Here is a 22,599-nt window from a genome sequence, read left to right on the forward strand (position 1 = left end):
CTGGCACACACAATTTCGTTGACATTTCTGACATGAACATTGTCAGTAGACGTTGGAGGGTATCCTGAACAAGGGTCACCTTTAACTTCATCTGGCCATTTTTAAACCATGTGAACCACTTGTAACATTGAGTATGGCTTAAAACTCATCCCCATAGACCTCCTGCATCATTTGGTGTGTCCCTGGAAAGGTTTTCTTGAGTTTCACACTAAATTTAATGCAGACTTTTGCTCCTATAACTGTGCCATTTTGAAATTTGCAAACTGTGTGAGACAGCATTCTACTCAATACAGCACTGAACAAAAGCTAAAATAAATACAACAATGAAAGTTCAGGCAGTTATACATTAAACAGTTGTGTGTAGGGATACCAGCCACACTTCACTCCAACACACTACTGGCGTGAAATTGTGAATCTTCTGGAATTTTCTGAACAGACCTCATATAATGCACATTACAACAGTCCAAACAATACTGCCACATGAATTAACAGTTCAGCTCTAAAACAATTAACAAGTGATAACAACAGTGAACAGAAGAAGGAGGAGGGGAGTGGAGAATGTATCTCAGAGTGCACAAAAGTGTTCAAAGTAACCCGCCTATTGTTGTGGTCAAAACTTCTACCCAGCTCCATGCATACAGAGTTTATAAATAGTTGGAACTTGTCATGAAAGGAATACATCCTACTGCACACCTACACAGTGGCAATTTTTTGCTGTATTGGGACTAGGTATTCAGTAACTACACAAGACTGCAGAACACTTCTGTTCAACAAGAAAATATAAATCACAATTATAATGCATTATATTCAATCTTCTTTTTTAAAACTGATTTATGTTAATTTATTAAGATAGTGGATATAATAAAGGAAGAAATTTGTTTCATATTTTTGGTCATATTTTATCCAATGATGATGACTGTATCATGAATGGTTCTTCTTAGACAGCCAGTTAAGAACTCAGTCAGAGTGGAGACCCTCTGTCCACCTGGAGGCTGGGGTCTAGAGCCCCGATAAGCACTAACTTACTCTGGCCCTATTTATCAGCCTACAGCTGTACTTATAACAGTAATAAATTTTAATTTTCTGAAAAACATAAAGATCCCAGTGAGCAGAGTATTAACAGTTATTCAGTATAACTGATGAATCAGCACCTTTTTGTAAGTAGTTATTTCCCATTAACATAATTATATTCATTCCTTCTTGTTTAACAACAAAAGTACACTGCTGTATAGTTGCTATTACAATGTACTCAACCAGTTTCTGGTACCCAATGTCTTGATTAGACACATATCCTTATCTATATGGCTTAATGAAATCACTGTGCACCAACCCCAGTAACTGCTTCCTCATAATAACAGGAAATGTTGCACCTGTTAATAAGCAGCAGAATACTAAATCATTAGATGAACTTCAGAAGAACTTGTTTGCACCACTGGTGGCATTTGATTTTAAAATATTGATGAAAATTCAAAAAATTATTGGTGACTGTTTGAATTAATGAATAAACAAAGTGTATCCATTGTGTTTCAGCTATGTCCGTGGTTGCCTTCAGAGCTGTGATGATGCTGATGCTTGCAATGTGGCACCAGTGGCAATGACCTCATTGCCTATAGTGCTTATGGTTTCATCCATTCTTACATTCATCATCACGACTTTCAGATAATAGTGAGCCCTCACCAGTACACCAACACATCAGTTGGAACTACTATCTTCCAAAAGGTAAGTAATTTTTTTTTTAAATCTTAGGATGGTGCAATGTTGTTTCATTGAAACTACAGAGTTATACATATATTTCTGAGACAAGAGCATCATACATATCTACTCAGCAACCATGTCATGATTGAACTCTTGTGGAGAAATCTGGGCATTGATATACTTGAATTAGTGTGGCACATTGATAAACATGGACTCTCAGAAGCGAGCATCCAAATCGAAATTTTGTTGTAGCTTTCATGCTTTAACTCTTCCAGGAGCCATTATCAATGAAGTTGTCATTGAGATAAGTCTAATCGCAACACCTAGAACTGTAAGAAACATAAAACAGCTGACAGTTGGAATATCAGTTGTACACATATGTACAGCAAGTTTATTAGCTATATATATTTCAGATTGTTGCTGTGGTCTTCATTCCAAAGATACAGCTCTCCAAGCTATTATATCCTGTGCAAGTCTCTTCACCCCTGAGTAAATACTGCAACTTATATCCCTTTGAACTTGCTCCCTAAAGTCAAGACTTGAACTTCCTCTGCAGTTTTTACTATCTCACTCCCTGGTCACACTTGTCTTGTAAATCAATACCTTCTTTTAATCAAACTGTGCCATAAAAACCTATTCTTTCCAACTAAGTTTAATACCTCGTCATTCTTTCTACATTAACATCTGTATTCTGCAAATCACTGTGAAGTGCATGGCAAGGTTACACTCCATTGTACCAGTTATTAGGGCTTTTCTCCATTCCATTCATGCATGGGGCAAAGGATGAATAACTGTTTAAATGCTTCTATGTATGGTGCAATGAATCTAATAGTGACCTCACGATCCCTACAGAAATGATACTTAGGGGGTTGTAGTATACTGTTAGAGTCATCATTTAAATCCATTTCTTGAAACTTTGTAAGTGAGCTTTCCCGTAATAATTTAAATCTATCTTCAAAAGTCTGCCAGTTCAGTTTCTTCAGCAATTCCATAACACTTCCCCACAGATTAACTGATGTGAAGACATTACACAATTGTCATTCCAGCAATATTGAGGATATTCAGCCCAGTTGTCAATTGTGTGATTCTTGCCATATGTTTGGGACAACATTATCCTATTTTCAAGTGCCAAAAGTAAGGAAACCAGATAAAACAGTCCTCCTTATACCAACAGACATGTAAGGATAACAGACTGTTGAGTTATAACCTATTTTTTTAAAGAAATTTATGCCTTTGGGCCTCATCACAACTTAAAAAGAAGGCATACACATGTATTGTCAACTCAAACTACAAAACATAAAAAATAAAACATCAAGCTGGGTCATCCATCATTCCCGAGTTACAGTTGCAAACTGAAAGCAGCTGCCATCACCTGACAGTGATGATATTTACTTAAAGCCTAATGCTTGGTACCAACAATGCTAACGTCTGTCATAAAATCTTTTAGAGCTGCCTGTCTGGTCTTAGCCCATTCTAACTTAAAACTATCTACATTCTGCAATCTGAACTGAAACAGCAGTGAAAATTTCAGGGCACACTTTAGCGATATCCTTCTTAAGGAGCATCCACCAACATGTTTTACCTAGTGACATAGGAGGACTGTTTTATCTGGTTTCCTCGTTTTTAGCATCTACCTCTATCTACATCTACATCTATACTCTGCAAACCACCATGAGGTGCATGGCAGAGGGTACACCCCATTGTACCAGTTATTAGGGTTTCTTCCTGTTCCATTCACGTATGGAGCATGGGGAGAATGACTGTTTGAATGATGCCTCTGTGCTTGTAGTAATTATCCTAAGTTTATCCCCATGTTCCCTGTGTAAGCAGTGTATAGGGGGTTATAGAATATTCCTAGAGTTCTTTAAACTATGTTAACAGACTTTCTTCGGATAGTTTATGCCTATCTTCCAGAGTCTTTCAGTATCTCTGTGACACTCTCCCATGGATTAAAGAAACCTGTGATCACTTGTGCTGCCCTTTTCTGTATATGTTGAATATCTGCTGTTAGTCCTATCTGCTACGGGTACCACAAACTTGAGTATTATTCTAGAACTGGTCACACAAGTGATTTGTAAGAATCTCCTGTGTACACTGATTGCACTTCCCCAGTATTCTACCAATGAACTGAAGTCTATCATCTGCTTTACCCACAATGAACCTATGTGATCATTCCATTCATATCCCTACAAAGTGTTACACGCAGGTATTTGTATGAGTTGGCCAATTCCAACAGTGACTCATTGATATTATAGTCATAGGATACTATGTTTTTCATTTTGTGAAGTGCAAAATTTTACATTTCTGAACATTTAGAATAAGTTGGCAACCTCTGCACCACATTGAAATCTTATGAAGATCTAACTGAATATTTATGCAGCTTCTTTTAGATAGTACTTTGTTATAGATAAATGCCTCATCTCAGAAAAGCCTTATTTTACTGTTAATATTGTCTGCAACATCATTAGTATACAACATGAACATCAAAGGTCCCAACATACTTTCATGGGTCGCACCCAAAGTTACTTCTACATCTGACAGTGGCTCTCCATCCAAGATAACATGTTGTGTCCTCCTTGCCGAAAAAGTCCTCAATGCAGTCACAAATTTCACTTGATACCCCATATGATCATACTTTTGTCAGTAAGTGTAGGTGCAGTACTGATTCAAATGCATTTTGGAAATCAAGAAATACTGCATCTACGTGGTTGCCTTAATCCAAGGCTTTCAGTATGTCATGTAAGAAAAGTGGAGTTGGGTTTCATATGATCAATGTTTTTGAAATCCATGGTGGTTGGCACTGAGAAGGTCATTCTGTTCAAGATACCTCATTATGTTTGAACTCAGAATATGTTCTAAGATTCTACAACAAATAGATGTCAAGGATATTGGACAGTAGTTTGTGGATCACTTCTACTACCCTTCTTGTAGACGGGTGTGACCTGTGCCTTTTCCCAAGAAGTGGGCATGGTTTTTTGTTTGAGGGATCCACAATAGATTATAGTTAGAGGAGGGACCAACTCAACCACAAATTCAGTATAGAATCTGACAGGCATTCCATTGGGGAATGGAGATTTTTTTCAGTTTTAATAATTTCAGCTGTTTCTCAACACCACTGACACTAATACTATTTCATTCATCTTTTCAGTGGTACGAGGATTAAATTGAGGCAATTCTCCTAGGTTTTCCTTTATAAAAGAATATTTGAAAATGGAATCAAGCATTTCAGCTTTTTGTTGTATTCATATTGGATCTCCAGTCAAAACATATCATCATCTAAACACAATATTTCGGCAGTCCACCTAGCCACCATCTCCAGGTGAGTAGGCCATCGCACTGTATCACTGGAACTGAAATTAAATGCCTCAGCAGCTCCTTTATACACTGACCATGGGTTCACCCCATGTGTGTGAACATAACTGCCCTCTGGTGACAGGCACAACAGTGCACCAGTAGTGAAAGCTTGTGGGAATGATAAATTGATATCAAACACTACTGACAGTTTTTGAAGACCGAAACAAGAACTGTTGTTTCTTAATGCCAAACAGAGCAGGTGTGCTATTCTTATTTAAAGGATACCCCTTATCTCTGTTTATACAATTAATATTGTCAGAAAGCCAGATTTCAGTGGCTTCTTTCACTAAACAGTCCCAATACCACAAAACAGGGGCAACCACTTGTGTCTCACCATTCAACATTTTATGTCCTTCAGTAAGGATTCGCTGCATCGTGTTTGATTTCAGTTCCAGCGAGATAGTGCGATGGCCTACTCAGCTGAAGATGGCAGCCAGGTGGACCACCAAAATACTGTGTCCAGATGATGATATGTTTTGGATAGAAACCCGATATGAATACAACCGATTATTATCCTGGGAACGTTTATGGACCACATTTCAGCTTTTGCTTTGCTACCCCCAATTTCAGTTCCTGTCACATTCATTAGGAACTGGACACTGATTTTGGTGCCACTAACAGCCTTTTCATATGGCCATAATTTATTTGAGTTATGTGAAAGATAACCTGACTATATTCTGCTACGGTAGTCATTGAAGGCTTCATGCATTGCCCTCTTGGCAGCCAAACACATTTCATTCAGTATCTCTCTATCTATAGGCCTACATTTTGCTTTACACCTATTATTGAAATTTTGTGTGTTTTTTTATTGTGCCTATCTACAGGTCGATCGACGCACAAACAAACACAAACATACACATGAAATTCTAGCTTTCGCAACCAATGGTTGCTTCGTCAGGAAAGTGGGAAGGAGAGGGAAAGACGAAAGGATGTGGGTTTTAAGGGAGAGGGTAAGGAGTCATTCCAATCCTGGGAGCGGAAAGACTTACCTTAGGGGGAAAAAAGGACAGGTATACATTCGCACACACACACATATCCATCCGCACATACACAGACACAAGCAGACATTTGTAAAGGCAAAGAGTTTGCCTCTCCCTTAAAACCCACATCCCCCCGTCCCCCCCTCCCCCCCCCCTTACCTCCAGATGAAGCAACCATTGGTCGCGAAGGCCAGAATCCCGTGTGCATGCATGTGCCTGCCCGTGCCTCCATCGACCCGCCAGCGCCCCCGCACGGTAAGTCACATCATCTTTGCTTTTGCCCTAGCCAGATTACACTCCCATATTTTTTCTCAGGCTCTTCTGACATTTGGCATTACCCCCAAAGGCCTCACACTTAAAGTTCCCATCTCTGGCTGTAATCCTTCTTTCCATCAGTCTCTATACCAGTTCCAAACTGAACAATCCATTGCCCTCACCCACCTAATCCTTCACCTACACAAAAACTCAGCCAATGAACACACCCGTCAACTCCTATCCTTATTAAAAGTCCTCAATCTTTACTCTCCCACATCCACACCAGCTATTCAGAGCATCCTCCTACAGGCCAATCACAAATTAGAACAGCATGCCACCCTCCACCTCAAAAAACTATCCAATCTCCTGGTTTCCCACCTCCGGAAAGGCAACTCACTCACCCTTCACAACCTTTCCAGCAAACCTCAACCTCCTCTCATTGCACACAGACCCAGTCTCTCCCATCTACTCAATCTCCCACTTCCAGCTCCACTCCCCCCAAAACCTTAAAATTCCAATCAACACAATCTGGAACCACAACACCCTAATTCAGTAGTTAACCTTTCCTCCAAACCACTCTCCCAATCCGAAACCTCTGTCCTATCCAAAGGCCTCACCTTCAGCCCCACTCCCAGATTCAACCAAACAGCCCTTGTCAAAGATTTACCGTCCTACACCCGTACTCTCTGCTGGAAATATCACTTTGCCATGAAGAAAAATGATCCTAATCCTACTCCTAATGGTCCAACTCCCCAAGACACTATCCAAATTGAACCCTGCCTGGAACAGTTCCGTCCTCCATCACAGCGGGACCCACCTCCTCTTCCTCAAAATCACTCTCTCCTAACTTTCCAGGAATTTCTGACATCCAACCTTAGCCAGCTTCATCCTGACCCACAACTTCTTCACTTTCGAAGGCCAGACATACCAACAATTAAAGGGAACAGCCATGGGTACCAGGATGGCCCCCTCGTACGCCAACCTATTCATCGGTCACTTAGAGGAAGCATTCTTGGTTGCCCAGGCCTGCCAACCCAAAGTTTGGTACAGATTTATTGATGACATCTTCATGATCTGGACTCACAGTGAAGAAGAACTCCAGAATTTCCTCTCCAACCTCAACTCCTTTGGTTCCATCAGATTCACCTGGTCCTACTCCAAATCCCATGCCACTTTCCTTGACGTTGACCTCCACCTGTCCAATGGCCAGCTTCACACGTCATTCCACATCAAACCCACCAACAAGCAACAGTACCTCCATTATGACAGCTGCCACCCATTCCACATCAAACGGTCCCTTCCCAGCCTAGGTCTTCATGGCAAATGAATCTGCTCCAGTCCGGAATCCCTGAACCATTAAACCAACAACCTGAAAACAGCTTTCGCATCCCGCAACTACCCTCCCGACCTGGTACAGAAGCAAATAACCAGAGTCTTTTTAGTTTAATTGTGTATCGCTATGTGTTAAGTGTGTTTAATGAAGTAACATACTGCATTACCTAAAAACTATTCTTCAAATATGACACGTGCACTTGAAAAACTCTGTGATTGTCTGCTAATGTAAAATAAGCTATAAAAATGATAATATTCATTTGTTTCCATTCTTATATCTTCAAAATTAGTTCACCAATTGCTTTCATTTGACAGAATGTTGCCATCAAATTCGTGCATGTGTTTATACGCAGCAATGACGATACGACTGCGAAAAGTTATAATAGGGTATTTGACTGTGTTCAGGAAATCATCTTATATTGTTAATTATGTCATTTTATGCTCATAATAAGCTGTTTTTCCTCATTAATGTAAATATTAACAATAAGAAAAGATCGGTCACGGACCAGGTGGGGGTGGGGGGGTGGGTTTAAGGAGTCATTCCAATCCCTGGAGCGTAAAGACTTACCTTGAGGGAAAAAAGGACAGGTATGCACTCACACACACACACACATACCCATCCACACATATACAGACGCAAGCAGACATATGTAAAGGCAAAGAGTTTGGGTTTTCGTTTGGTAAGTTATGTCATCTTGGTGATGTAACTTACCAAAAGAAAGCGTTCGTATGTTGATAGAGACACTAACAAACACAAACACACACACAAAATTCAAGCTTTCGCAATATATGTGCGGATGGACACGTGTGTGTGTGCGAGTGCACACCTGTCCCCCCCCCCCCCCCATAAGGCAAGTCCTCCCGCCCCCGGGACTGGAACAACTCCACACCCTCCCCCTCAAAACCCACATCCCCTCGTCCCTCCCCCTCCCCCCCGACGAAGTAACCGGGGGCCGCGAAAGCCTGAATTCTGCACGTGTGCCCGTGCCTATCAGTGTCTCCATCAACATACCAACACCTCCGCCTGGCAAGCCACATCACCCTTGTTTCCAGATACACCCCTCCCACGCGGAACATCCAAAAACAAAGATGATGAGACCCACCAAACAAAAGCGCTAGCGGGTCGACAGACACACAAACAAACACAAACACACACACAAAATTCCGGCCCTCGCAACCAATGGCCACCCCACCACGAAAGAGGGAAGGAGAGGGAAAGACGAAAGGATGCGGGCTCCAAGGGAGAGGGCAAGGAGCCACACCAATCCCGGGAGCGGAAAGACCCACCTTAGGGGGAAAAGAGGACAGGCACACACTCGCACACATCCATCCGCACATACACAGACACAAGCAGACATTTGTAAAGGCAAAGAGTTTGGGCAGAGGTGTCAGTCGAGGCGGAAGTACAGAGGCAAAGATGTTGTTAAAAGACAGGTGAGATATGAGCGGCGGCAACTTGAAATTAGCGGAGGTTGAGGCCTGGCAGATAACGAGAAGAGAGGATATACTGAAGGGCAAGTTCCCATCTCCGGAGTTCTGACAGGTTGGTGTTAGTGGGAAGTATCCAGATAACCCGGACGGTGTAACACTGTGCCAAGATGTGCTGGCCGTGCAGCAAGGCATGTTTAGCCACAGGGTGATCCTCATTACCAACAAACACTTTCTGCCTGTGTCCATTCATGTGAATGGACAGTTTGTTGCTGGTCATTCCCACATAGAAAGCTTCACACTGTAGGCATGTCAGTTGGTAAATCATGTGGGTGCTTTCACACGTGACTCTGCCTTTGATCGTGTACACCTTCCGGATTACAGGACTGGAGTAGGTGGTGGTGGGAGGGTGCATGGGACAGGTTTTACACCAGGGGCAGTTACAAGGGTAGGAGCCAGAGGGTAGGGAAGGTGGTTTGGGGATTTCATAGGGATGAACTAAGAGGTTACGAAGGTTAGGTAGACGGCGGAAAGACACTCTTGGTGGAGTGGGGAGGATTTCATGAAGGATGGATCTCATTTCAGGGCAGGATTTGAGGAAGTCGTATCCCTGCTGCAGAGCCACATTCAGAGTCTGATCCAGTCCTGGAAAGTATCCTGTCACAAGTGGGGCACTTTTGTGGTTCTTCTGTGGGAGGTTCTGGGTTTGAGGGGATGAGGAAGTGGCTCTGGTTATTTGCTTCTGTACCAGGTCGGGAGGGTAGTTGCGGGATGCGAAAGCTGTTGTCAGGTTGTTGGTGTAATGCTTCAGGGATTCCGGACTGAAGCAGATTCGTTTGCCACAAAGACCTAGGCTGTAGGGAAGGGACCGTTTGATGTGGAATGGGCGGCAGCTGTCATAATGGAGTTACTGTTGCTTGTTGGTGGGTTTGATGTGGACAGACGTGTGAAGCTGGCCATTGGACAGATGGAGGTCAACGTCAAGGAAAGTGGCATGGGATTTGGAGTAGGACCAGATGAATCTGATGGAACCAAAGGAGTTGAGGTTGGAGAGGAAATTCTGGAGTTCTTCTTCACTGTGAGTCCAGATCATGAAGATGTCATCAATAAATCTGTACCAAACTTTCAGTTTGCAGGCCTGGGTAACTAAGAAGGCTTCCTCTAAGCGACCCATGAATAGGTTGGCATACGAGGGGGCCATCCTGGTACCCATGGCTGTTCCCTTTAATTGTTGGTATGTCTGGCCTTGCCTTATGGAGAGGAGGGGACGGGTGTGCACTCGCGCACACGCACGTGTCCATCCGCACATATATTGCGAAAGCTTGAATTTTGTGTGTGTGTGTGTTTGTTAGTGTCTCTATCAACATACCAATGCTTTCTTTTGGTAAGTTACATCACCAAGATGATGTAACTTACCAAACAAAAGCCCAAACTCGTGTGCAAGTGTGTACCTGTCCCTTTTTCCCCCTAAGGTGGGTCTTTCCGCTCCCAGGATTGGAATGACTCCTTATCCTCTCCCTTAGAGACCACATCCTTTCGTCTTTCCCTCTTTCCTGATGAAGCAACCGTTTGTTGCGAAAGCTTGAATTCTGTGTGTATGTTTGTGTTTGTTTGTGTGTCTATCGACCTGCCAGCGCTTTTGTTTGGTAAGTCTCATCATCTTTGTTTTTATATATATATATATATATATATATATATATATATATATATATATATATATATATATATATATATAACAGAGGAAAACATTCCACGTGGAAAAATATATCTAAAAAGAAAGATGATGAGACTTACCAAACAAAAGCGCTGGCAGGTCGATAGACACACAAACACAAATATACACACAAAATTCAAGCTTTCGCAACAAACTGTTGCCTCTTCAGGAAAGAGGGGAAGGAGAGGGAAAGACGAAAGGATGTGGGTTTTAAGGGAGAGGATAAGGAGTCATTCCAATCCCGGGAGCGGAAAGACTTACCTTAGGGGGAAAAAAGGACAGGTATACACTCGCACACACACACACATATCCATCCACACATACAGACACCCAACTGTATGTGTGGATGGATATATATATATATATATATATATATATATATATATATATATATATATATATATATTCCACGTGGGAAAAATATATCTAAAAACAAAGATGATGTGACTTACCAAACGAACGTGCTGGCAGGTCGATAGACACACAAACAAACACAAACATACACACAAAATTCTAGCTTTCGCAACCAATGGTTGCTTCATCAGGAAAGAGGGAAGGAGAGGGAAAGACGAAATGATGTGGGTTTTAAGTGAGAGGGTAAGGAGTCATCCCAATCCCGGGAGCGGAAAGACTTACCTTAAGGGGAAAAAAGGACAGGTATACACTCGCGCGCACACACACATATCCATCCGCACATACACAGACACAGGCCTTTTTAAAAAAAGGTTAAAGCCACAGATGGTAACTTTAAGTGTGAGGCCTTTGGGGGTAATATCAAATGTCAGACAAGTCTGAGAAAATAAAATATGGGAGTGTAATCTGGCTATGGCGAAGGCATGTTTGCGGAGGGAATGTAAATAAAACTTAATGGGGTGGTTGTGGGGATGTTGTGAGGGTGACATGGTATTAGAAGGTGGAAAGTGTAACATGAGGCTGAAATGAAAATGAAAATAAAAATATACGGGGAGAGATAAAGGTGAACTAGAAAGCAACTGGAGATCTGGTCTTTAAATGTGTCTGCTTGTGTCTGTATATGTATGGATGGATATGTGTGTGTGTGCGAGTGTATACCCGTCCTTTTTTCCCCCTAAGGTAAGTCTTTCCGCTCCCGGGATTGGAATGACTCCTTACCCTCTCCCTTAAAACCCACATCCTTTCGTCTTTCCCTCTCCTTCCCTCTTTCCTGATGAGGCAACAGTTTGTTGCGAAAGCTTGAATTTTGTGTGTATGTTTGTGTTTGTTTGTGTGTCTGTCGACCTGCCAGGACTTTCATTTGGTAAGTCACATCATCTTTGTTTATATATATATATATATATATATATATATATATATATATATATATATATATATATATATATAAAAAGAAAGATGATGAGACTTACCAAAAAAAAAGCGCTGGCAGGTCGATAGACACACAAACAACCACAAATATACACACAAAATTCAAGCTTTCGCAACAAACTGTTGCCTCATCAGGAAAGAGGGAAGGAGAGGGAAAGACGAAAGGATGTGGGTTTTAAGGGAGAGGGTAAGGAGTCATTCCAATCCCGGGAGCGGAAAGACTTACCTTAGGGGGAAAAAAGGACAGGTATACAGTCGCACACACACTCATATCCATCCACACATACAGGCACAAGCAGACATATTTAAAGACAAAGAGTTTGGGCAGAGATGTCAGTCGAGGTGGAAGAGTAGAGGCAAAGAAGTTGTTGAGAGACAGGTGAGGTATGAGTGGCGGCAACTAGAAATTAGCGGAGATTGAGGCCTGGCGGATAACGAGAAGAGAGGATATACTGAAGGGTAAGTTCCCATCTCCGGAGTTCGGATAGGTTGGTGTTGGTGGGAAGTATCCAGATAACCCGGACGGTGTAACACTGTGCCAAGATGTGCTGGCTGTGCACCAAGGCATGTTTAGCCACAGGGTGGTCCTCATTACCAACAAACACTGTCTGCCTGTGTCCATTCATGCGAATGGACAGTTTGTTGCTGGTCATTCCCACATAGAATGCATCACAGTGTAGGCAGGTCAGTTGGTAAATCACGTGGGTGCTTTCACACGTGGCTCTGCCTTTGATCGTGTACACCTTCCGGGTTACAGGACTGGAGTAGGTGGTGGTGGGAGGGTGCATGGGACAGGTTTTGCACCGGGGGCGGTTACAAGGATAGGAGCCAGAGGGTAGGGAAGGTGGTTTGGGGATTTCATAGGGATGAACTAACAGGTTACGAAGGTTAGGTGGACGGCGGAAAGACACTCTTGGCGGAGTGGGGAGGATTTCATGAAGGATGGATCTCATTTCAGGGCAGGATTTGAGGAAGTCGTATCCCTGCTGGAGAGCCACATTCAGAGTCTGGTCCAGTCCCGGAAAGTATCCTGTCACAAGTGGGGCACTTTTGTGGTTCTTCTGTGGGGGATTCTGGGTTTGAGGGGATGAGGAAGTGGCTCTGGTTATTTGCTTCTGTACCAGGCCGGGAGGGTAGTTGCGGGATGCGAAAGCTGTTGTCAGGTTGTTGGTGTAATGTTTCAGGGATTCCGGACTGGAGCAGATTCGTTTGCCACGAAGACCTAGGCTGTAGGGAAGGGACCGTTTGATGTGGAATGGGTGGCAGCTGTCATAATGGAGGTACTGTTGCTTGTTGGTGGGTTTGATGTGGACGGACGTGTGAAGTTGGCCATTGGACAGGTGGAGGTCAACGTCAAGGAAAGTGGCATGGGATTTGGAGTAGGACCAGGTGAATCTGATGGAACCAAAGGAGTTGAGGTTGGAGAGGAAATTCTGGAGTTCTTCTTCACTGTGAGTCCAGATCATGAAAATGTCATCAATAAATCTGTACCAAACTTTGACGACGCTTCATCCAGTCCCAAACATGCTCAATGGGGGACAGATCCGGAGATCTTGCTGGCCAGGGTAGTTGACTTACACCTTCTAGAGCACGTTGGGTGGCACGGGATACATGCGGACGTGCATTGTCCAGTTGGAACAGCAAGTTCCCTTGCCGGTCTAGGAATGGTAGAACGATGGGTTCAATGACGGTTTGGATGTACCGTGCACTATTCAGTGTCCTCTCGACGATCACCAGTGGTGTACGGCCAGTGTAGGAGATCGCTCCCCACACCATGATGCCGGGTGTTAGCCCTGTGTGCCTCGGTCGTATGCAGTCCTGATTGTGGCGCTCACCTGCACGGTGCCAAACACGCATACGACCATCATTGGCACCAAGGCAGAAGCGACTCTCATCGCTGAAGACGACACGTCTCCATTCGTCCCTCCATTCATGCCTGTCGCGAAACCACTGGAGGCGGGCTGCACGATGTTGGGGCGTGAGCGGAAGACGGCCTAACGGTGTGCAGGACCGTAGCCCAGCTTCATGGAGACGGTTGCGAATGGTCCTCGCCGATACCCCAGGAGCAACAGTGTCCCTAATTTTCTGGGAAGTGGCGGTGCGGTCCCCTACGGCACTGCGTAGGATCCTACGGTCTTGGCGTGCATCCGTGCGTCGCTGCGGTCCGGTCCCAGGTCGACGGGCACGTGCACCTTCTGCCGACCACTGGCGACAACATCGATGTACTGTGGAGACCTCACGCCCCACGTGTTGAGCAATTCGGCGGTACGTCCACCCGGCCTCCCGCATGCCCACTATACGCCCTCGCTCAAAGTCCGTCAACTGCACATACGGTTCACGTCCACGCTGTCGCGGCATGCTACCAGTGTTAAAGACTGCGATGGAGCTCCGTATGCCACGGAAAACTGGCTGACACTGACGGCGGCGGTGCACAAATGCTGCGCAGCTAGCGCCATTCGATGGCCAACACCGCAGTTCCTGGTGTGCCGTGCGTGTGATCATTGCTTGTACAGCCCTCTCGCAGTGTCCGGAGCAAGTATGGTGGGTCTGACACACCGGTGTCAATGTGTTCTTTTTTCCATTTCCAGGAGTATATATATATATATATATATATATATATATATATATATATATATATATATATATATATATATACAGTGTGTTTCAAAAATGACCGGTATATTTGAAACGGCAATAAACGCTAAACAAGCAGCGATAGAAATACACCGTTTGTTGCAATATGCTTGGGACAACAGTACATTTTCAGGCAGACAAACTTTCGAAATTACAGTAGTTACAATTTTCAACAACAGATGGCGCTGCGGTCTGGGAAACTCTATAGTATGATATTTTCCACATATCCACCATGCGTAGCAATAATATGGCGTAGTCTCTGAATGAAATTACCCGAAACCTTTGACAACGTGACTGGCGGAATGGCTTCACATGCAGATGAGATGTACTGCTTCAGCTGTTCAATTGTTTCTGGATTCTGGCGGTACACCTGGTCTTTCAAGTGTCCCCACAGAAAGAAGTCACAGGGGTTCATGTCTGGCGAATAGGGAGGCCAATCCACGCCGCCTCCTGTATGTTTCGGATAGCCCAAAGCAATCACACGATCATCGAAATATTCATTCAGGAAATTAAAGACGTCGGCCGTGCGATGTGGCCGGGCACCATCTTGCATAAACCACGAGGTGTTCGCAGTGTCATCTAAGGCAGTTCATACCACCACAAATTCACGAAGAATGTCCAGATAGCGTGATGCAGTAATCGTTTCGGATCTGAAAAATAGGCGAATGATTCCTTTGGAAGACATGGCGGCCCAGATCAGTACTTTTTGAGGATGCAGGGACGATGGGACTGCAACATGGGGCTTTTCGGTTCCCCATATGCACCAGTTCTGTTTATTGACGAAGCCGTCCAGGTTAAAATAAGCTTCGTCAGTAAACCAAATGCTGCCCACATGCATATCGCCGTCATCAATCCTGTGCACTATATCGATAGCGAATGTTTCTCATGCAGCAATGGTAGCGGCGCTGAGGGGTTGCCGCGTTTGAATTTTGTATGGATAGGGGTGTAAACTCTGGCGCATGAGATGATATGTGGACGTTGGCGTCATTTGGACCGCAGCTGCAACACGGCGAACGGAAACCCGAGGCCGCTGTTGGATCACCTGCTGCACTAGCTGCACGTTGCCCTTTGTGGTTGCCATACGCGGTCGCCCTACCTTTCCAGCACGTTCATCCGTCACGTTCCCAGTCCATTGAAATTTTTCAAATAGATCCTTTATTGTATCGCTTTTTGGTCCTTTGGTTACATTAAACCTCCACTGAAAACTTCGTCTTGTTGCAACAACACTGTGTTCTAGGCGGTGGAATTCCAACACCAGAAAAATCCTCTGTTCTAAGGAGTAAACCATGTTGTCTACAGCACACTTGCACGTTGTGAACAGCACACGCTTACAGCAGAAAGACGATGTACAGAATGGCGCACCCACAGACTGCGTTGTCTTCTATATCTTTCAAATCACTTGCAGCGCCATCTGTTGTTGAAAATTGTAACTACTGTAATTTCGAAAGTTTGTCTGCCTGAAAATGTACTGTTGTCCCAAGCATATTGCAACAAACGGTGTATTTCTATCGCTGCTCATTTAGTTTTTATTGCCGTTTCAAATATACTGGTCATACCAAAAGATACAAAGAAAATAATGTCATATATGGATCTATTTACGCGAATTACCTTTGAAACATGTATTACAAAAGCAGAGTACTAATAATTTTTTACCATTGGATATCTTTTCAAAAAGTCCAAAATCATCATAGTTATTACGTAATGTGTTTATATATGTTGACAGTTAAACATTTTCACACAGCAGTGGATTTCTGGGTGATTGAGTCTTCAACGTGGGAATTGGTCATCTCATATGATCCAAGATCAGTTAGTACATTTATCTCACCAGTCCTGTTTGGTACAGGTCCATTCTGGCTACATGTAATGCTCAACATTCTTCTGTGGCACTGCATTTCTGAGGGTTCTATTTCCTTCTCTAAAGTGCTAGATATCCACATTTCACTTCTGTACAACACTACAACCCAAACAAATCTGTTTAGAAAAGTCTTCTTTACCATTGGATTTATATTCTGTGTTGACAGTTTCTCTTTTTCAGGAACTTTTTTGTACTATTAGCAGTCTACATGTTATATCATTTCTATTTTCTTTAGTTTGCTGCTGAAATAGTAAGTGATTTATTACTTTTTGTGTTCTGTTTCCCATCTAATTCCCTTGTCATGACCTGCTTTAGTTTGACATCACTCCATTTTCTTTGTTTTACATTTTTTGATGCTTCTTTTCTATCTCTGACGGAATTACAATGTCATCAATAAACTTTAAAATTTTATTTCTTTCCCCATACTGATAACTTAAAATACTTTTCTAAATTTCTCTTTGGTTGGCTTTACAGCTCACTCAGTACAAAAATTGAGTAACATCAGGGATATCCTACAGCTCTCTTTCACTTCCTTTCAACTATTACTTCCTTTCGTGTCCTTTAACTGTTGTAAATACAGTCTAGTTTTTGTACAAGGTGTAGTTAACATTTCATTCCCTGTATTTTATCCATGCAACTTTCAGAATTTCAAAGAGAATGCTCCACTCAACATTGTTAAAAGCTTATTCTAAATCTAGAAATGCTACACTTGTAAGTTTACATTTCGTCAGTCAATTCCTAAGAGAAGTCTTAGGGTCAGTATTGCCTTGTGTGTTCATTCATTTGCTCAGAACTCAAGCTGATCATCCCTGTGGTCAGTTTTTTTGGTTGTTTGGTAATATTCACACTTGTTAGCACTTGCCTTCTTTGGAATTGTGATTACTACATTGTTCTTGAGGACAGAGGGTATTTTGCCTATCTCATATCTTGCATATCAGGTGGAATAGTTTTGCCATTGTTGGTTCTCCCAAAGATCTGTGACAGTGTCTTTACTACAGGTTCCTTGTTTCAACTTCATTATTTCTGTGCTCTGTCAAATTATTTCTCAGAAGCATATCCCCATCTCAGTTTCATTCACTTTCTCTTCCCTTTCCATAATATAGTTCTCGAGTTTGCCTCTTTTACATAGTCCTCTTATATATTTCTTCCACATTTCAGTCTTCCCTTCTTTGCTTAGTACTTCTATATTTCCTGTCTTTGTACAGTTTCTCCAGCTCTAATCTGAATTTGATAACCAATAAATTATGGTCAGAGTTCACACATGCACCTGGAAAAGTTTTTCAGTTAAAATGTAGTTTATAAATCTCTGTTTTACCATTATACAAATTAGCTGAAATATTGTAGTATCTCAAAGTCTTTTCCTCACATACAGACTTCTTTCATGATACTCAACCAAGTGTTAACAATGATTCAAAATGATTCAGTCGTGTTCAGTGCAAAATTATACTAGATGGCTTCCTTCCCATTTCATTACTTCCCCCCTGGGCATGTTCTCTCTTTTAAATCGCTTAACATATCTGAGTTATTGCTTTTACCATATCATACATTCTTTCGTTATCTTCTCCATCTGTGGAACTAGTAGGCATATAAACTTTTACTGCAATGGTGAGTGTTGGCTTTGTCCCTGGATCAGCTACTGTAATATGTTCAGCATTGTGTTCATAGCAACCTACCCATATTCCTACTTTCTCATTCATTACCAGACCATCTCCTGTATTTCTCCATATTTAATTTTGTGTTGATAAACCTGTAATCACCTGATCTGAAGTCCTGTTCTTCCTGCTGCTGCACTCTGCTAATTCCTATTATATCCCACGATATCTAACTTCAACCTATCCATTTCTTTTTTCAAAGTTTTTCTTATATATGTATAAACTCTAACCTATGTATACAATTAAGGGGTGACAATGTCCTTTTGAATAGCCCCAGCCAGAGATACAAATATGAAACTACTTTACTTCCAGAATATGTTACCCCAAATGATTACATTATCATTAAACCATACAGTAGGCCTGCATGTCCTTGGGAAATGTAGTGGCCATAATTATCCCTTTATCTGAACTATTCACAGTATCAAGAGAGTAAGATGATGATGGATAATTTTACAAGGTCAGATTAGTTAGTCATTCACACTGTTGCACAGTAATCACTGCCTCTCTTCAGGAACCATACAATAGTCAAACCTCTCTACAAATAGCCTCCAATGTGGTTTTACCCATGGTACATCAGTCTGTATTGTTGAAGCACACAAGCCAGCCCCCCATGGCCTGAGTCTAGGACATTCACAACTTTCTCCACCAGTCAACAACCTGTCAATGCATCAACTCAGCAGAAGCAGCTGCTCCCATGCCTTCAAACTCCCTTAAGTCTATGGCCTGAAACAGCAACCATCATCCAGGAAGTTTCTGTGGCTCAACCCACTACCATATAGCAGCAGCCAGACCTTGGGCAATGGCTTATGTTTGAGACAATTCTGTATGGTGCAGAAACATGGCTTCTTCCACACACTCAGTGTCAGGAAGTGCTGTTTAAACAACTAGGACAAGCTCATCATAAATTCCAAACAACTGGGCAATGTTGTAGCACCCAGTATTTGTTGGATGCAGCACTGGAATCTATGCCTTGATTGTAATGCAGCAACACAGTCCACAATTCATCTCCCTGGCAGCACTGCCTGCCATCATGCCATAGGGACACTTCTGGCTACAGTGTAAGATGCCTTTGCTGCCTTGCCACTGGCTTCTAAGGACTGTGTCTGCTGCCAATCACTCAAAGCCTAATATGTCACCAATGCTGACCTGAAACACCACCTCCTGGGCAGCATGCATATGCTGTAGGTTGTTTACTATATGTACCTCACCTGTCATATTGAGAGGAAATATCAAGAGACAACATCAAGCATTTCCTGAGATGAGCATGCACTCATATAATTGTCCAAATCAGTTAGATTAATAAAGAATTGTTTTGTTCATTGATTGTTTCTCTACAGCCTGCTACAACATTCTGTTTTCCTTGCTATCACGTGAACCCAGGCTGCCACAGGTGGGAGTTAAGCATCTCCTGACATACATTAAGATGGCACCCACCATCCATGAGCAGTCATTGCACTCCTGACCAGCTACATGTGCAATGAATAGTTTCTTATTAAGAGAGCTGTAACACCAAAATATTATCTCATAGGAAGAATGAAATTAGGCAAAGCAATTATTTCTACAGCAAAACCAGATAAACCTAAACGTTTTCGCAGGTGTATTATAAGATTTTTGCAGTCACGATTCCACCAATATATATGCTCATAAACTTAATGCATTCTAATCAGTTTGCTGTTATCCGTTGGCACACCACATAGACTAAAGGTGTTTCAGTTCATACAGTACAAAACTGAACAAGCATTGTTTTCCAATCATAGTGTCAATGCCCAGTTTTAGTAGAATTTAGAGCAATATGGAAGAAGCCACCACGAAGTATTGCAGTAGCAACTGCTGTTTGGTAAGTGCTGTGTGATATCACATGTGTCTGAATAACATGTATGCAAAAGGGTTGCAAGATGAGTTAGCAGTACTCAGCTGAAAATTGCACCATGCAATGGTAATAGCCATGGCAGGAGGAATCATGTCACCACACCAGGGCAAGAATTGTTGTGAGCTACTTGTCTGGGTGCAGTAATTTAGTGCAACAAATGTGCCACAGAGCCATATAAACAGCAGTGGAATTTGAGGCAGATTCATTTGGAGTCCAGCAGCATCACCAATATGCAAGTTCCACACCAGATGATGAGTAGACGGGACACTGCCAACTTCAGTCAGGGATTCAAGACTGGGTCAGGCAGCTGCCTCCTGCACTGTGTGTGCTTGCAGGACTTGGTGCCACAGCACTATCACTGACCTACCATCTATTCTGCTGCCACCCATCTCCTGTTAGAGGGCCTAGAGGGCACTGGATCAAGACCCATGCACAACAGTCTTCCCTCTGCCCAGCATTGGATTTCAAACCAGTCCTGAGTCACCTAAGTGCAGGTATCTGCTACTTCAGAATGCAGCTGCAGCACAACACAGTGTGTACCACTGATGTCAAGGCTGTGGCCCACTGATGGGCCAGCTGTTGCTCACCCTGATGTCAGCATCATGGGGTGCCTATGCAAGTATTTCCTTTCCAGGGCGAAAGCCGCCACCTGTGAACCTTTGCCAGCCTGGTTCACCCAAGTGGAGCACCTGTTACTTACATTGCTAACAATGTGGTGTATGTCTGAAGCTAGGAAAATATTTCTCTAAGTCATCAATGTGTCACTGGGCCTCACCGGCCTATCACCACCACCATCACTGCCACCACCACCACAACTACCATCTCCACCACTCAACCTGCCAAGTGCCAATGACCAATCTTTGGGGAGGTGTTAGAGTGCTCATCACTTGCAGACATTGTACACAATGCTTAAAGAAGTCATATTGTTAAAACAATTTAATAATCTTCACAACACGTAGTTTTCTATTTTATTTCACTTGTTCACCATGTGCCATAGATCATAGAATCTTCATCTTTGTGTAATGTGTCAAGGTATATGTTAACAAATTGAAACAGTCTTAAAAACTAATTCTGTATGCTTTATTAACAGTACACCACCTTTATACTACTGTGTGCTATTTGTGTTTACAGAGGGCTGATTCAACATAAAATCAGCAGGAAATTAGTTACTTGAAAAATTTTATAACTTTCTGAGTTTTGTTTCTTATGTTCTGTTTATCTCCTACTACTGAACACTGGTATATACACTCAAATGTCCTATGTGAATAACAGAAGACCCCAAAATATGATATTTTATAATTTAAATTTCATTTTTATTTGATCATTGTATATGGAAATATCCAGAAAGAATTTTCACTCTGCAGTGGAGTATGGTTCAGGAAATTTCATTTAAATATCTGTTCCAATACAAGAGCCCTTTTAAAACCAGTTGATGATTTACTGAGTGTCACATGTTTGGAGCAATTAAACATGATTGATTCAGCAGAAATATGACAGCCATATATATCATAAAAGCTTATGTATGTATGTATCTTCCATGTCTCCTTATAAACCACTGGATCAATTTTACCCAAACTTAGTACAGATATTAGTTAATGTCTGGATAGAAATACTGTGGGGTTAAGGACCAGTAAACTCCTGCTGATGTGGTGGTGATAATGTGGAGAGAGGAAGAGCTGGACAGATAGAGAGGGAGAAGGAGAAGATGGGCACAAGATATTGGGGAAGGGGTAAATAGATAGAGAAAGGGAAGTGGAAGAGATGGACAGAGACAGGGGGAGAAGGAGATAGATGAAGGAAGGAAAGAGAAGGAGATGGACAGAGTGTGGGTAAAGAAGGACATGTACAAGGAGAGAGAGGAGAAGGAGGAGATGAATTTAATGGGAGTGAGGAGGAGATAGTGGTGGCAGGAGGAGATGGATGTAGATGCAAGAGGAGGAGATTGACAATGGGGGAAGAGGCAGATTGACAGAGGGGTGAGGAGCAGATGGACAGAGAGAGGGGACAGTAGCAGATGGACAAAGTAAGGGACAGGGGGAGATGGTCAGAGAGCAGGGGGAGACGAATTTATGGAATTGGAATAAATACATATTCAGGCAATGATGGAGGATACTCACCTAGTATACTATAAATTAAATGACACATACTGATGAACCAAAACATTGACCACCTGCTTAATAACAGGCTGGGTGACCTTTGTCAAACAATGCATCAGCAGTTCAGCAAGACATAGGTTCAGTAAGTCCATGATAGGTTTCCAGAGGTACGTGGCATCAAACGACTATGCAAAGCAGGTCACACATTTCCCATTAATTACGAGCTGGTGCTACCTGAGTGTAGAACTGGAGATGGATAGTGTCCCAGATTGATTCCATTGGGTTCAGATCAGGCAAATTTGATGGTCATGACATCACTGTCATTTCACGGTCATGTCTATGAAACCATTGTTGCACAATTCTGGGCATGGGAGATGGACAGCTTTTCTGGTG

The 22,599-nt window shown here is 42.6% G+C and overlaps 1 protein-coding gene across 1 annotated transcript in view; it reads left to right on the top strand.

Annotated features, from left to right (window-relative positions):
• Positions 1-22,599, top strand: part of LOC126259187 (uncharacterized) — a 1,151,483-nt gene that overhangs the window by 1,097,984 nt on the left and 30,900 nt on the right. The window contains exon 6 of the mRNA XM_049955770.1: positions 1,531-1,719. Coding sequence (XP_049811727.1) covers positions 1,531-1,663 — 133 coding nt within the window. The 3' untranslated portion in view covers positions 1,664-1,719. The remainder of the gene's footprint in view (positions 1-1,530; positions 1,720-22,599) is intronic.

Source organism: Schistocerca nitens, chromosome 5 (assembly GCF_023898315.1).
Source record: "Schistocerca nitens isolate TAMUIC-IGC-003100 chromosome 5, iqSchNite1.1, whole genome shotgun sequence".
In the NCBI taxonomy this organism is placed as follows: domain Eukaryota; kingdom Metazoa; phylum Arthropoda; class Insecta; order Orthoptera; family Acrididae; genus Schistocerca; species Schistocerca nitens.